The sequence below is a fragment of the Fistularia commersonii genome, chromosome 9 (assembly GCF_037954325.1).
Source record: "Fistularia commersonii isolate RoL2024-O1a breed Wild chromosome 9, RoL_Fcom_v1.0, whole genome shotgun sequence".
In the NCBI taxonomy this organism is placed as follows: domain Eukaryota; kingdom Metazoa; phylum Chordata; class Actinopteri; order Syngnathiformes; family Fistulariidae; genus Fistularia; species Fistularia commersonii.
The window spans coordinates 5,489,946-5,503,755 of NC_141292.1; the positions used below are offsets into that span (position 1 = coordinate 5,489,946).

Below are 13,810 nucleotides of genomic sequence, written 5' to 3' on the forward strand. Positions count from 1 at the left end.
ACCACCGAGGTAGCCACGCGTTGTGTTGGAAGCCGACAGGGGAGGTGAGACTCTGCTTTTTCTAAATATTCTATGTAAACTGGCATCTCACAAAGCAGTTGGGAGGTGCGTTACTGCCACCAGTTGGCCTGAAGCCCCTTTACATCCATTCAGTCTGATGCTGTTTTCCTTTGAGGCTGCTTTGTCAACTTCAAACTTTAACTAGTTATTCAAATTTCAAACTCGTGATAACTAATTTGATTGAAACTGTCCAAAGCTCATGAAAAATATTTAATAACAAGATACATTCCAAACACCTTACGCATGTTGTTACTAGAATCAATATCCATTGATAGGAATTTGATAGGAAGTTAAACTTGATCCAATGGATCCTTGATCTCCTTATCTCGCCAAACTCAAATTAAAGATGAGACACGGATGTTTTCTAGAAGGATATGACTTTACACATCATAAGCTGTTGTTAGCACCACCCCCTCACAGTAAGGAGGTCCCTGGATCAATTCCTATAGGGGTTTGTATGTTCTTGTCTTGTCTGCACGGCTTCTTCCGGTTTTCCAAGTGTGCTCTCACTGTCCAAAAAATGCAGAAGATGAACCGGATTACCTGGTGAAATGTAGTTCAAAGCACACATGGCCGGCTGACACTGATTATTACCAATCTTTCAAAAATTCTGGTATAAGATATAATTTTTTTTTTTTTTTTTTTTTTTTTTTAATTTGACTTTTTTATTACTTTTTGTAATAATTGACTATAAATCCAGTGATTGGTTCAATTATTTTACAGAACAATTATCTTAAAGAAAATACTTAAATAAATAACTAAATAAATCACAAACAAGGGTCATAACTTTTTAGTATTTATTTACTCACAACCAGAAATTGATTATTTTCTCAATTCATCATTCTTATGATGTCTGTGTGTGTGTGTGCAAGCTTGCATGCATGGGTGTGCATGGATTTTTTTTTTATTTTTTTTTTAACTCAATCTGTCCAAAAGGATTATTTCTGACTAGCTTGCTAATACTTGTGAATGAATAAATAAACATATAGATAAAGTATGTTCATAAAAATCAAATTTTGTTCTCCTTTCATCATTTACAAATGTACAAACATATTAAGAAGAAAAGAAAAAAAATCCAAACCAACTAATTTATTTGCAACACTTAAACAAGAGAGTTATTTTAGTATGCAGCACCATATGAGTTACGGCAGGGATGCAGTAATAGAAAACCCACTCCATTTCATTTTCTAATTAAACTCTTAATCACGTCTTTTCTTTTCAACACCGCCTTTATTTTTCATCCCAGACCCCAGCACTTTATCTACCTTTAGGCTCGAATTCATTTGAAAACATGCACAAGGAAATAATTGACACCAAACATTTCACACTGACTTTTTTTTTTTTTTTTATGGAAATAGCTTTGTCGGGATAAGCTTGGGAATGGTCTGACGCAGCATAGTGGTACAAATCAAAACACAGAGAGAGAAAAAAAAAAAAAAAAAACTACTGAAATTACTCGCGGTCAAATTTATCTTTAGACACTTTAGACACTCGTTCGGAAATGACAGATTTTTTAAAAAGAAATATATATTTTTTTCCCCACTCTCTCCCTCACCCCTGTGGTCTGCTCTTTGTGAGCCAGTGAGGCTGTGCGCTGCAGATAACACAATACGGATATGACACTCACTGGATGTGCCGTCTGCTTTTACTAAGATTTAGATGAGAATGCTGTAGTGGAATCCCACATAAAGGGAGCCACCTATCAAAGCCAGAACTCCATCTTCTTCTCTCCAACTGTTTTTTTTTTTCTTATATAGTTGGCATATTTACCGACACCTTGTGCATCGCCCCCCCCTGGCAATCATCATAATTAAAGATGGCACTGGAACGACTTCTTTTTCTCACATTAGATTTCACGCATGCCTCTGCACAGCTTTGATCCATCAAACATGAAAAACTTCTCACTGCTTAAACTTATTGTGGCCGGATTTTTTTTTTTTTTTTTTTTAATTTGGCCATTTTTAGTGTCCAAACTTCATCCCGCAATATTGTTCTAAATGCAAGGCGCCATCGATTTTCACCTGCCAGGCGAGAGGCATCGCGGCGTGTTATCGCAAGAGACCATTTCAAGGTCCAATTGATCCTTGATCTCTTTCTCTCGTTTTTCATCTCACCAAACTCAAATTAAAGATGAGCCTGGGACACAGATGTTTTCTAATAGGATATGATTTTTCACATCATAAGCTGTAGTTAGCGCTAATGCCTCAGAGTCACGAGGTCCTTGGTTCAATTCCTACTCGAGTTTGCATGTTTTTCTCTTGTCTGCTTTTCCTCTGGGTTTCCAGCTGTCATCCCACAGTCCAAAAACATGCAAAAGATTAATTGGAAACCTTAACTTGTCAAGAGAGTGTGAATATTGGCACGTCTCTATATGATGCATGAATGGGAGTGTGAATGGTTGTATATCCCTATGTGACTTATGAATGAATGAATGGTTGTAGGCCTCTATATGACTTATGACTGAATGTTTTGATGAGGGTGAATAGTTGTATGTCGCTAAACAATGTATTGATGGAGTGAATGGTTGTACGTATCTATGTGGATGGTTGTTTGTGATTGAAAGGTGTCCAGTCGGGGGTGAACCCTGCCTCTGGGCCAATGACATCCGGGATAGTCATTGACCCAGAAGTCAACATAAATTTGATTAGATTTGATTTTTATTAGATTACAACTTTCCAAAACTCAACAAAGTATCTGTAATAAGATACATATGAAGACTGCAAGCATTTTTTTCACTAGAATCGCCATCAATTGATAGGAAATAAATGCCCATAAGTCATATATTCATAAGGGAAACAACCAAACACTATGATTATCGTTACTATAATTGTTAATTATATTAATAATGGTGATGATTATTATCATTATTAGTAGTAGTATTAGTACATTACATTATATTACATTACAGTCATTTCACAGACGCTTTTATCCAAAGCGACTAACAAAAATTGCAATTCAATAACCAAAGACCCAAACTACCAGTAGCCGTTATTCAGAAGTCACCACTCTATCAAATAGTCATCTCAAAACCATATACACACATACATTCATTTCTTCCTTTTTTTTTTTTTTTGTTGTGTGTGTGTGTGTGTGGGGGGGGGGTGTTAAGTGCGATTAGTGGGGTAGTTCTTGGTGAAGAGGTAGGTTTTAAGCTCACAGGGGAAGATGGGCAGCGACTCCGCTGCTCTGACCTTTAGAAGTAGTAATAGTAGCAGTAGTCGCAATAATATCTATGTTTTTATCCATAGGCTCCTGCACGATTTGACCCTGACTAGTATCTTCCCACAGTCCAAAAACATACAGAAGACTCATTTGTGACCGTAAATTGACCAAAGAGAGTGAATAGTTGCATGTCCTTATGTGATGCATGAATGAGAGGGTGAATGGTTATATGTGTCCATCTGACTTATATAATGAATGAATGCTTATATTTCTCCATGTGAAAGTTCAATGAGAGGGTGAAAGGCTGTATGTTGCTATGAAATGAATTGATGGAGTAAATAGTTTTATGTCTCTATGTGACAAATGAATGAAAAAGTGAATGGCGATTGACAGGTGACCGGTCAGGGATGAGCCCCGCCTCTCCATCATTGACAGTCAGGATAGGGTGCCTCCCTCTCGACCCTGATTGCAGGATAAGCGGTGTTGATAATGAATGAATGATTCAAGACGGTTGGATTACTTAAGATGTGCAATAACGAGTTTATTCTAAAGGGTATTTGAGAGTTCAAAAACATTTCGGTGTCGCGAACGGCAGAGATAAAGATCAGAAAAGAGATTTGAATAATAATGATGTGATTTGATATTCCACACAAAAACATGTTGTGTTGAGAAAACACTTACAACCTGGTGAAAAAGATAAAGAGCCCTGGAATCTCCACAAGCCATTACCTTAGAAGGTCCCAATCACCTCCATATGGCTGTCATAAATTAGCAGGGAAAACAAAAGCAAAGTAATTTGCTTTTCTCAATCCCCAACACATGCTTTCTCTCTCCTCTCTCTTTTTTTTTTCCCAGTTTCCTCAAGAGCCTATCTTGGAAGAGCCATGAGCCTATCTGGGAAGATTTATGAATATGTTAGAATAGCCTGAGCCAACAGTTTTCAAAGTGGTGAAATGAAAATAAATTAAACCGGCCCTGTAGGCAGGCCGCGCCAAGGGTGATGAATTAGATACTCATTGCTCTGTCGCTCAATGCTTGTCTTTCTTTTCAAGCCATGATGCCGTTGTCATTGTCGGGCAGGCAAACACGGCACAACGCAGATCAAATAAGCAGGTTTAAAAGAAAAAAAAAAAAAAAAAAGTTTTGGGGGTCTTAAGTATATCTGTAAACAGAACATCCTTGTCTAGTCAGACTCAGACAAAAAAAAAAAAAGAAAAACGAAAATTCAGAAAAGTGTTTGATGAAGAGCAAATGTTGGTTTAGCACAAAAAAAACATACACATCATTTCCATTCTCATTGAGTGATTTGCTGTTTTTCTGCTCGACCAAGTGTTTCCTTTTTTTTTTTCTTCAGAGAACCAGACATATAGGTTTTCAACAAAAAAAAAAAGAATCTAAAACACCCCTTTGACCATAATTTTATGGCGTTTTAACTTAAGAAAACACAACCTCGGTTATATTTCACGGACTGTCAGCGGTCCGAGCCCATGAAATGGACCCATTATAAAAACATACCTCCTTTTTGCCCAGAGAACTGATAACAGTGGATCATTTTCAAGATGGATGGCTGCACACATCCACCCCCCATCCCCAACCACCCAACCTTTTTCCTCTAACATGGTTAAAACCCAGCGCCCGATGAAATCTTCTCACGCTGACCTGGAGGTCAGTTTTCAATTGGAAGTGGTCAATCAAGAGTGAGTTTCCATTCGGACCAGCGTGACTATAAATCTCCTTTTACCTCGCTCGGTCTTGCCGACAGCAAGAGTTGCTGCAGATGCCATGGTAGGAAAAAAAAAAAAAAAAAATCTACACCCACCTCTTTCTAAATCCAAGTTAACAGGGAAAATATCATGAGCCGGTGTGCAATTACACGGTTTGGCAACTACGTCAAATTGTCTTCAAAGCTTGTTTTCTTAAGGGCTCGGTGGGGCTTTGCGAAGACATCGCTGGAGCTTCTAGCTGATAGAAATGTATCTATCTTCGATGTTTCACATCTGCAGGTTGGTCATTCTGTGAGCATGTTTACAGAGACGGGTGAATAGCATAATAGTATAATAGCATAATAGAATAGCGTAATAGCGTTTTTTAATCAAAGCTGGTTGGAGCCGAAGTCAATGAGAAGTCATTTGCAATCCAGGGATGATCTCAATTTTGACCCCATGATGAGACAGTGAATGATTGTACGCATCCATATGACATGTAATGGGGTGGTGAAAGGTTGTATGTGTCTATAAGCGGCCTTGTGATTGACTTGCTGCTGAGCCATGGTGATCCCTACCTCTCACAGAAAAAAAAAAAACCTGGAAAAAAAATCTCTCTCTCTTAATATATAAATATATATATAAAGAAATTAATAGATCAATAGAAAATTATACATATAAAAGAAAACATAATATATTATATATGTATAAATAAAACAAAGGGATAAAATAAATATATACATGCATACATGTATAGACACATACATACATGCATATACAAATATAGATATGCATAAAAAATGAAAAGTTATATTTATATATAAATATATATATATATTTACAATGTATATATTAAAGAATACAGTTTGCTTGATACTGAATTTCTCCCGCATTCCAATTCGCTTGTCGATTTGGCGCAACGCCCCATTTGGGATTCAGCAGGTTGACGGTTGTCAACAAACGCAGAAAACTCATACGCAAATGGATGAACATTATTTCTGCGCTTAGGAATGTTTGCTGTAATTTTACCGCTAAATCTCAGCTTTTGATCAGGGGCTGTTTACTGAGACACTTGACACTTTGAGGACAGTTGTATCATTTTTAGCTGAAATGGAAATGTCAGAGCCTGTCATTTCTACCCCCTTCTACCCCCCCTCCCCCCAAGGGTTCTTGTAAAACATGTGATTTTGCCAAGGATGGCGTGTCTACGCTTGTGCCTCGGCATCAGTGTGTATTTGCGCGCGGACATGCATGTGTGTTGCCGACGCGATGTCTCACCAGTCCGGGCTCAACTGTTACTGCTGTGCAGGGACACGCTGCGGCACATGATGAAACAGCTTGAACAGTGCAAGTGATGCGCAGTCACAGCCAACAGAAATCATATCTCTACTTGCGGTTCCTCGCTTTATTTGTTATAAGGCTACTATTACGAACATTTTGACAACTTTTTGGTCTATCTGGATGCTCTCACTATTGTTGAGAAGAGCACAGATTTAGCATTTCATGGGTATTCGTCCTTAGATACATATATTCTTCTCATGCACCCGTTTGGGATTTTACTCTCAGAAAATGCACAGCAATTCTAATAAGAAACTCACTTTAATTCTCGACCTGCGTGTGGAGCATGCAGCGCAACAGGCAATAACTCAGCCGCTTGGAGAGCTCATCCGCCTCTCCAGATAGACTCCTCAATCCAACAATTGCTTCAACATGCAATTTCTGTGATTCTCTCCTTCAGAGGCAGGGCCTTCTGCGCCCTGAACACCGGGGCAATTTGTTATATGCTTTTATGGTGATTACTGCACCTTGTTTTTTGTTTTTTTTTTCTTTTGTGTAAACAACATAGATAAGCATACCCGAACACACACACACACACACACACACGCCCACGTGACGCGTTCCTGCTTCAGCAGGCACAGTTTAGTGTACAGCACATGCATACTTCATTGCCGATAGGGTATATTCATACGGAAACAGGATTTTCCACTTGTCCACTTGTTTGAAATATGAATTCCCAAGAATCCCTTTTATTCCCCTTTTTTTTCCTGTTCCTCGATAGGATATGAATAGATGTCGGCGGCGGGGATCTTTATTAAGTTGTACCGCGCTATTGTTTACACTAGTTGTATGACTGAATCACAAATCGTGGAGTCAACATGCCCGTTAGACGACGCGAGGTGTTGGTTTTCTTCTGCACCGAGAACACTTACGATAATCTACTGTAATCTACTCAGCCACAGACACATCAACACATTATTCATTCGGATGCTAAGCACAGCTCATTCAGAACTAAAAAATGCTAACATATTCCGAGAGCTGAGAATAGCTCCGGTGCAACGTGTTATCCTCTGTCAAGTCCAACACACACTGTCGGAGAAGCGCCTTATGCCAAGAAATGAAAAGTGGATAAATAGCTACTTAAGCTGCACCTTTATCTCATAGTTGTGGAAGAGGAGCTCTTGTGTGAAATGGGCCAATGCAGCAAATCTCAAAACGATATGCCCCTTCTGTTTGAGTATCTACGGATAGAGCTGGACCTGAGAAGAAACAGCAGGCAATATTCCAGTTCAAGGGTCTTTGGTTTCGTATCATGGCTGCGACGATAACCTCCAATGGTAATTTAATGCCCCTATTCAAGTAATGCACTTTATTGCACCAGTGGATTAAGTAGTGATTATTTTGCAAAATTGCAGCCACACAATGGTCAATTAATCTTTAATGAAACTGTAACTTATGAGGTGGACCGTAGCATTGCAATGTGCAGGCTACTTCTTGCCAAGGCAGTTAGAAGCCTCAGTTGTGGTCCACACTCCCCATCCATCACCGCGTAAAAATAGAGTACTCTCAAAAGAGACATAATGAAAAAGACAAAGTCGCAGATGCAGAGTCTTCATTTCGGGGCATTCGAGGAATATTTGAGGGCCTGGATCGGGTCAACGGACATAAATAATCCAGGCGCTGACACAAGGAGGCTCAATTGACATTTTGAGGCTTTGCTTGTTTACAGCCAGTTAGACAGGGTGGTTACGGGGTATTTTGTGGACTGACAGCTTGAAGTTACAGGGTATCGAGTGGTCGTGCTGAGATTGATGCATGGTGCGATACCTTGCTCGCACTTTGATTTCATTATGCCACATTGGGATGCAATACATATTGCAGAACTCTGATATATTTGGCAAAATTGCTGAGAAAAGTAAGCCCTGTCTGACTAATTAAGTAAGCTATGTTTCTTGAATATGCTGAATTAATGAGCCAAAGTTTTAATCTCAAGATAAATATGTTATCGTCATCTTCTATCAATTGTGTTGCATTTGTCATTTTGTCATTTAGTTTTCTTTTGAAAATAATTTTTTGTTGAACTCACTTTTTTATATATATTTTTTATAGCTGATATCAACCCTGATTTCTATGTACTGTAACGTGCCATGCTACTGGTACCATAATTTCCAAAAGAGTCTCCAAAGGGATTAATTAAGGTCTGTCCTATCCTATCCAATATCCTGCTCAGACAACAAGGAAAATAAAATAAAATTAAATTAAATTAAATTAAATAAAAAAGAGAAAGTGACACTTATTTAGGCATCTAAAAAATTATGAATGAAATGAAATGAAATGAAATTAAATTAAATTAAATCTAAAAAAAATGGGATTTTAGACTGAAATTTGTGTTTAATTAGGTAGTAGTTGCAGATTATCCGCCATGCCATAGTTGGACTCTAAACTATCAAGAAAGCAAATAAGATTAATCTGAAATTGACACAGGATTGTTTGAAAAAAAAAAAAAAAAAAAAAAAAAACAACACTGCCATATACGCGAGTGCAAATAAATGCAGCAGGTCTGCTACCTGTACCAGAAGCACAAAGGGTTCATCCAAAAATCCTCATTATCTGAATTGTTGTTACCTCACCAACCCAGTGGGCTGGGAAAGTCACAAAGATAAATGTTTTCATTCTGATTAGTTTCCCCATTTCATTGTTGCTGCCTGTGAGCTCCAGGTCTCTTAACCATTCCCCACTACACTAACAAATGTTGATGGATTAAGTTTTATTGCATGACATCATTTCTGCACTGCAGTGGGAGGACAAGATATCAAATTTCCAATACTTGAGTATGGGCTTTGTCGGAGAACGCTGCGAGCACAAGGGCTGAAGGGGTAGGACTGAGGCGAGTGATTGATGGCGTGAATGAGAGCCAAAGGATGTCGCGGGATGAGTCAAGGGGCATGTGCACAAGAGCGGTGGGAGTCGGAGTGAGTGTAATGAAGTAAGACAGAAGAGAGGTGTGCAGAGTGTGGAGGTAGGGCGGGGGGCACCGACCCATTGCAAGGAGCAGAAAGTGGAAAACACTCAAGACCTAAAGTCCTGAGCTGGATGTTAACACCTTATGCAATTGTACATTCCTGCATGTCTGCACATGTATGTGTGTGTGTGTGTGTGTGTGTGTGTGTGTGTGTGTGTGCGCGCGTGCTTGTTGCGTTTGATGATGTCGATGGGGGTATGAAGCGTGGTTAGAGAAAAGAAGGAAGGTGGGTAGAGGGACTCTGTATTATTGTGCACCCGGCCGTTGGCACCGGCACTGTCAGAGAGCGGCGTTGATCCGTGAACTTGCCATCTGGATTCTCCCACAAATCACATTAAAGTTTCAAGCCCAGGAAATACATCAAACTAAATGAATATTGGATTCAGGGGCCACAGACAAGCCTGCTGGAGGAAAAAAAAAAGCCTTGTGCAACCTAACTCTTTTTTTTGGTTAGATATGATCTATCCATTTTTCTACTTCCCACTGTTTGCCTTCATCAATGATAAACACAGGTTCCCATAAGGTAAGGGTGTGAGTGAAAAAATACATAATTACATGAATATATAGCTTTACAAAAAACAATTTACAGCACGATTGTAATTGTTTTTTTTGTTGTTGTTGTTGATTTTTTATCCAGAAAATAAGATAAAATGCAACACTGAAGACTGATTTCATATATTATGTTTTATTTTCTATTTTTTCACTTCTATTTTCGATGTATCATTGAAAATTTCAATTTGATTTGGAATTGTGATGTCAAAATATTCAACAATTTTTTTGTCTTTTCTTACGAAGTTAGTAAAAGGTACTTCAATATTTGGCCCGCCGACCATTACTCATGTCTACAGTATGAAATGATATGCTTACAGTCCTTTTCATTTCAGCTACATTATGGTGATTTTGCATAAATGGATTTCTACTTTCACCTTCGAGGGAAATAATATGTGAGGAAAGGAAAAGAAGGCAATAATTCATCACTGTATAGCATGTTACGTTCTCGTTTATGCACGCTTTTTTTTTCTCCTGCAGAAGCACTGTTTGTGCTCAAGTAAACCCTATTAAGAAAATATTGCAGTGCAGAGATGCAGTTCCATACTCGACAAAAAAAAAACAACAAAAAACCTCCATTTACCTCTTTTCCAATTCAGTGGTTTGTAGAATCGGGTTTTATTATTTTTCCAGGACTTTGACCAAAAGAGAAAGGGAGCACTACTTGCCAAAGCTGGAATCTTTTTAAGATCCCTGGGGTGAGATGTGGATTATAAGTTTTCAAACATGTAGATGTAGTAAAAGCTGCACATTGGCCTTGGGGATCAGAAATTCATCAGTTGTCAATGTGCACAGTAAGATTGATGCAAAACCATATGAAGGATATACTAATGAGTGGGTCAGTGTTGAATGCACATCCATCCCAGATAGAACACACAGAGGGAAACACTTCTGTGCTTAACAAACCGACGCCTCACACAGGAGGAGGCATCAATCTAGGTTAGTAGGTGTCACACCATGAGCAACCCCATTTAACCAAAAACCTCACCGTAAATGTATTTAGAGAAAGGAGTGTCTATCAAAATAATGCTCGTATCACAAAAACAACAACAGCAGCAGCAATTATGCGTTGCTTTAAGGTTTATCTATATGGATATAGATGTGATTATGCATGAGAGAAGACAAACAATGTAACATATTTTCAAATAGCAAACTTTTTTTGTGAATTTAGTGATGGTAAATATAATTATTATCCTGTTTTTTTTTTTTTTTCATTTATGTATTCACTAATGCATTTGACTCACCAGTTCCATTATGGAAATTTTATTAAGTGCAAAACAGTATTATTGGCTTACTCGTTTACAAAAACATACAGGAAAAAAAAAAGAAAAAAAGAAATAAGTTTACCAAACCCTTTATTCACTGTGTTGCAGGTCTCCAGGTGATTTTCCCCGAGTACCTGCAGGAGAAATTTGTCCAGTCCGCTCTAAGCTACATTATGTGCAATGGAGAGGGAGAGTACCTGTGCCGGAACAACCATTGCATCTGTCAGTGTGCTGAGGAGTATCCACAGTGCAACTGTCCCATCACCGACATCCAGATCATGGAGAACACCCTGCTGGGGATGTCTGAAGCCTGGGCATCATCTTACAAAGATTTTGAGAACTCTGGTGAGCCAAAAAATCCAGATTTTTTTTCTGCTGGACTTTCACAGTTTCTGAACACCTGCGTGTATGTGATTTTTATTTTTTTATTTTTTAAATCCTAGTATCAACAAATTCCTCATAATTTGTTGATGGATATATATACTGTATGCACATATATACATATATTGTATCATTAACATGAATAATTCATGCTGCTTTGAGATGAAACTCAACTGCAACTTGATTTGAAATTTTTGAAATTTTTGTGCATTTGATGCTTGAAACTAATTAATGTGAGATTTTTTTTTTTATTGCTACTTTCACCTTAGTAATTGAAGTTAAATCTACATCGCCTACTTATAATACTGTGACATTTCAAGTTGGGAGGAAATTCAAACAATAATATGCACAGTACAGAATTTTGACTCAGTGAAATTGAACATTTACACCGAATGTATCAAATTTTTTAAATTTATTTTTTTATTCATTTACTGTAATTGTCGATTGGCTTTTGTTAGATGGCATCAAAAGGCATTGGGGAAAATGCCTACTGTTGTGCTTAACTGTGTTTACAACTCAGAGAACAAGTTGACCACATTTTACTCTAAACATGTATACATATATACTTTATAGCAATAATTCTCTTATCTCTAGTATGTTAATTAACCTTGTATGTGCAGCATTAAGTTAGTAGGCCATTAACGAAAACATTTTTCACAATTTGCATTCTACCGAGCCATTGAGATGTGCATAATGCCATGATTACATTTGACCAGCGGGGGCCACTTTGAGCTTTTGTAGAGCTAATTGTGTCATTTTATCTCAACAACGGGATGGATTGTAATTTGTAAATGTTACAAAGACATGTACTTTCCATTCAAGTATGTCCCATTTTGACTTTGTGTTTGTATCATATAAATGAGTCTTAATTGTTTGAAACATTACTGATAAGACATAAGGCAAGAGTTTTTTCTCAAGTAATCGGTGAGCAAATGAGATATATCCCTTCTAAACTAAGCCAGATGATTTTTATATGTGTGTGCCTTGCAATAGTGGGTAATGACAGGCTTAGTTGAATAAATCTGGATTGTTATGTGAAAGGCCTTGGTAAGTGTGATCTGACTGCAGACGGCGATGAGACAATGGATTTTTTTTTTTGAGGCAGATGTGAAAGAATCGGGTTGAGGTGCAGCTTTTCCCAGGAAAGGCGGAAAGTAGCATGTCTGGAGAGGTGACAAATTTGGGTGTCTTTTAAGAAAAAAAAAAAAAGAGGAGGGAGGGGAGCTTTGACATGCCTTGGAATAAAAAAAAAAAATGGAGGAAGTTCTGACACTTCTTTGCATCGGCTGAAAATGATCCAACTCTCACTAATTATGCTAAACTGCATTGAGACAGTTAGCGTGTGACTTATGTTTGGAGATCTGTGACACCCCACACATTGGACTTTTCATTCCCTAAATGATGTTCTCCTGAGGATATTCAGGATGACATTGTATCAAATCTAACGGGAACTCTGACTTCAGTTTGATGTCTTTTTGGTCGGGCGCTCGCATTTCTAAGGAGACGTTAAGCATGAAATTGTTCAAATATTATTTATGGTGATCCGTTTAAATTTAATTCATCAAAGTCACCATTCCTTCTCCTGGTATATACCACATTGGAGTTTTAGAGTTATGTCTTCTCAGCACAAACGGATGCTAAAACTTAAGACAGAGCTGAAAGGAAATGACAGGAAGCTGGGTTGATTCCATAAGAAATTATAATCAGATGAAGTAGGATGGCATAGTGACCACTGGTGGGAAAAGAAAAAAAAAATAAAATGAAAAAAATTGCTATGCTGTGCTTTTCATTTTGTATGTGGAAGCAGAGCATATGGCAGTGCATATGGCCCCCATTTTTTTTCTCACACATATGCTTACAACAGAAGCAATCTGAACGAAAATCCGAGATATACACCAAAGCACAGAAGAATCAGTTGCTACTGATGTAAACAAACGGGGCTTCCACATATCCTGGGACGCCTCGATCACTTCCAATGCATTTGACAGACCTTTCAGTTATGGGATGGATATGGGAAATCCTAAATCGATAATAATCTAAAAGTGTCACCAAAGCGAAGACAAATGGAAGGGCTGAAAGTTATTATATCATCACAATGGTCAGATAAACTTAATTTATTCTATTATCCAAGCCGTATTTCAGATTTTTTTCCAGATACTCCTTTTCCTCTCTGATAAACTATATAACAATAAACATAGACACAGTATATATTTATAAACTGATCAATATTTACCGCCCAGATCCAGACTGACCTTCTCCAAGCCATAGAAAGCTGTTGCTGTAAGTGTCCTTAAAAAGTTTGGAGAAGACGGTCATTAAAAAAACCAAGTATACAATCTTTGCATCAATCAATATCTACATGCAACTTTACAGTTTGTGATGTTTTCCCC

General features: G+C 38.0%; 1 protein-coding gene across 1 annotated transcript in view; it reads left to right on the forward strand.

Moving 5' to 3' along the window:
• The window catches only part of brinp1 (bone morphogenetic protein/retinoic acid inducible neural-specific 1), a 125,321-nt gene that overhangs the window by 100,623 nt on the left and 10,888 nt on the right, over positions 1–13,810 (forward strand). Inside the window, exon 6 of the mRNA XM_086152121.1 lies at positions 11,148–11,384. Coding sequence (XP_086008247.1) covers positions 11,148–11,384 — 237 coding nt within the window. The remainder of the gene's footprint in view (positions 1–11,147; positions 11,385–13,810) is intronic.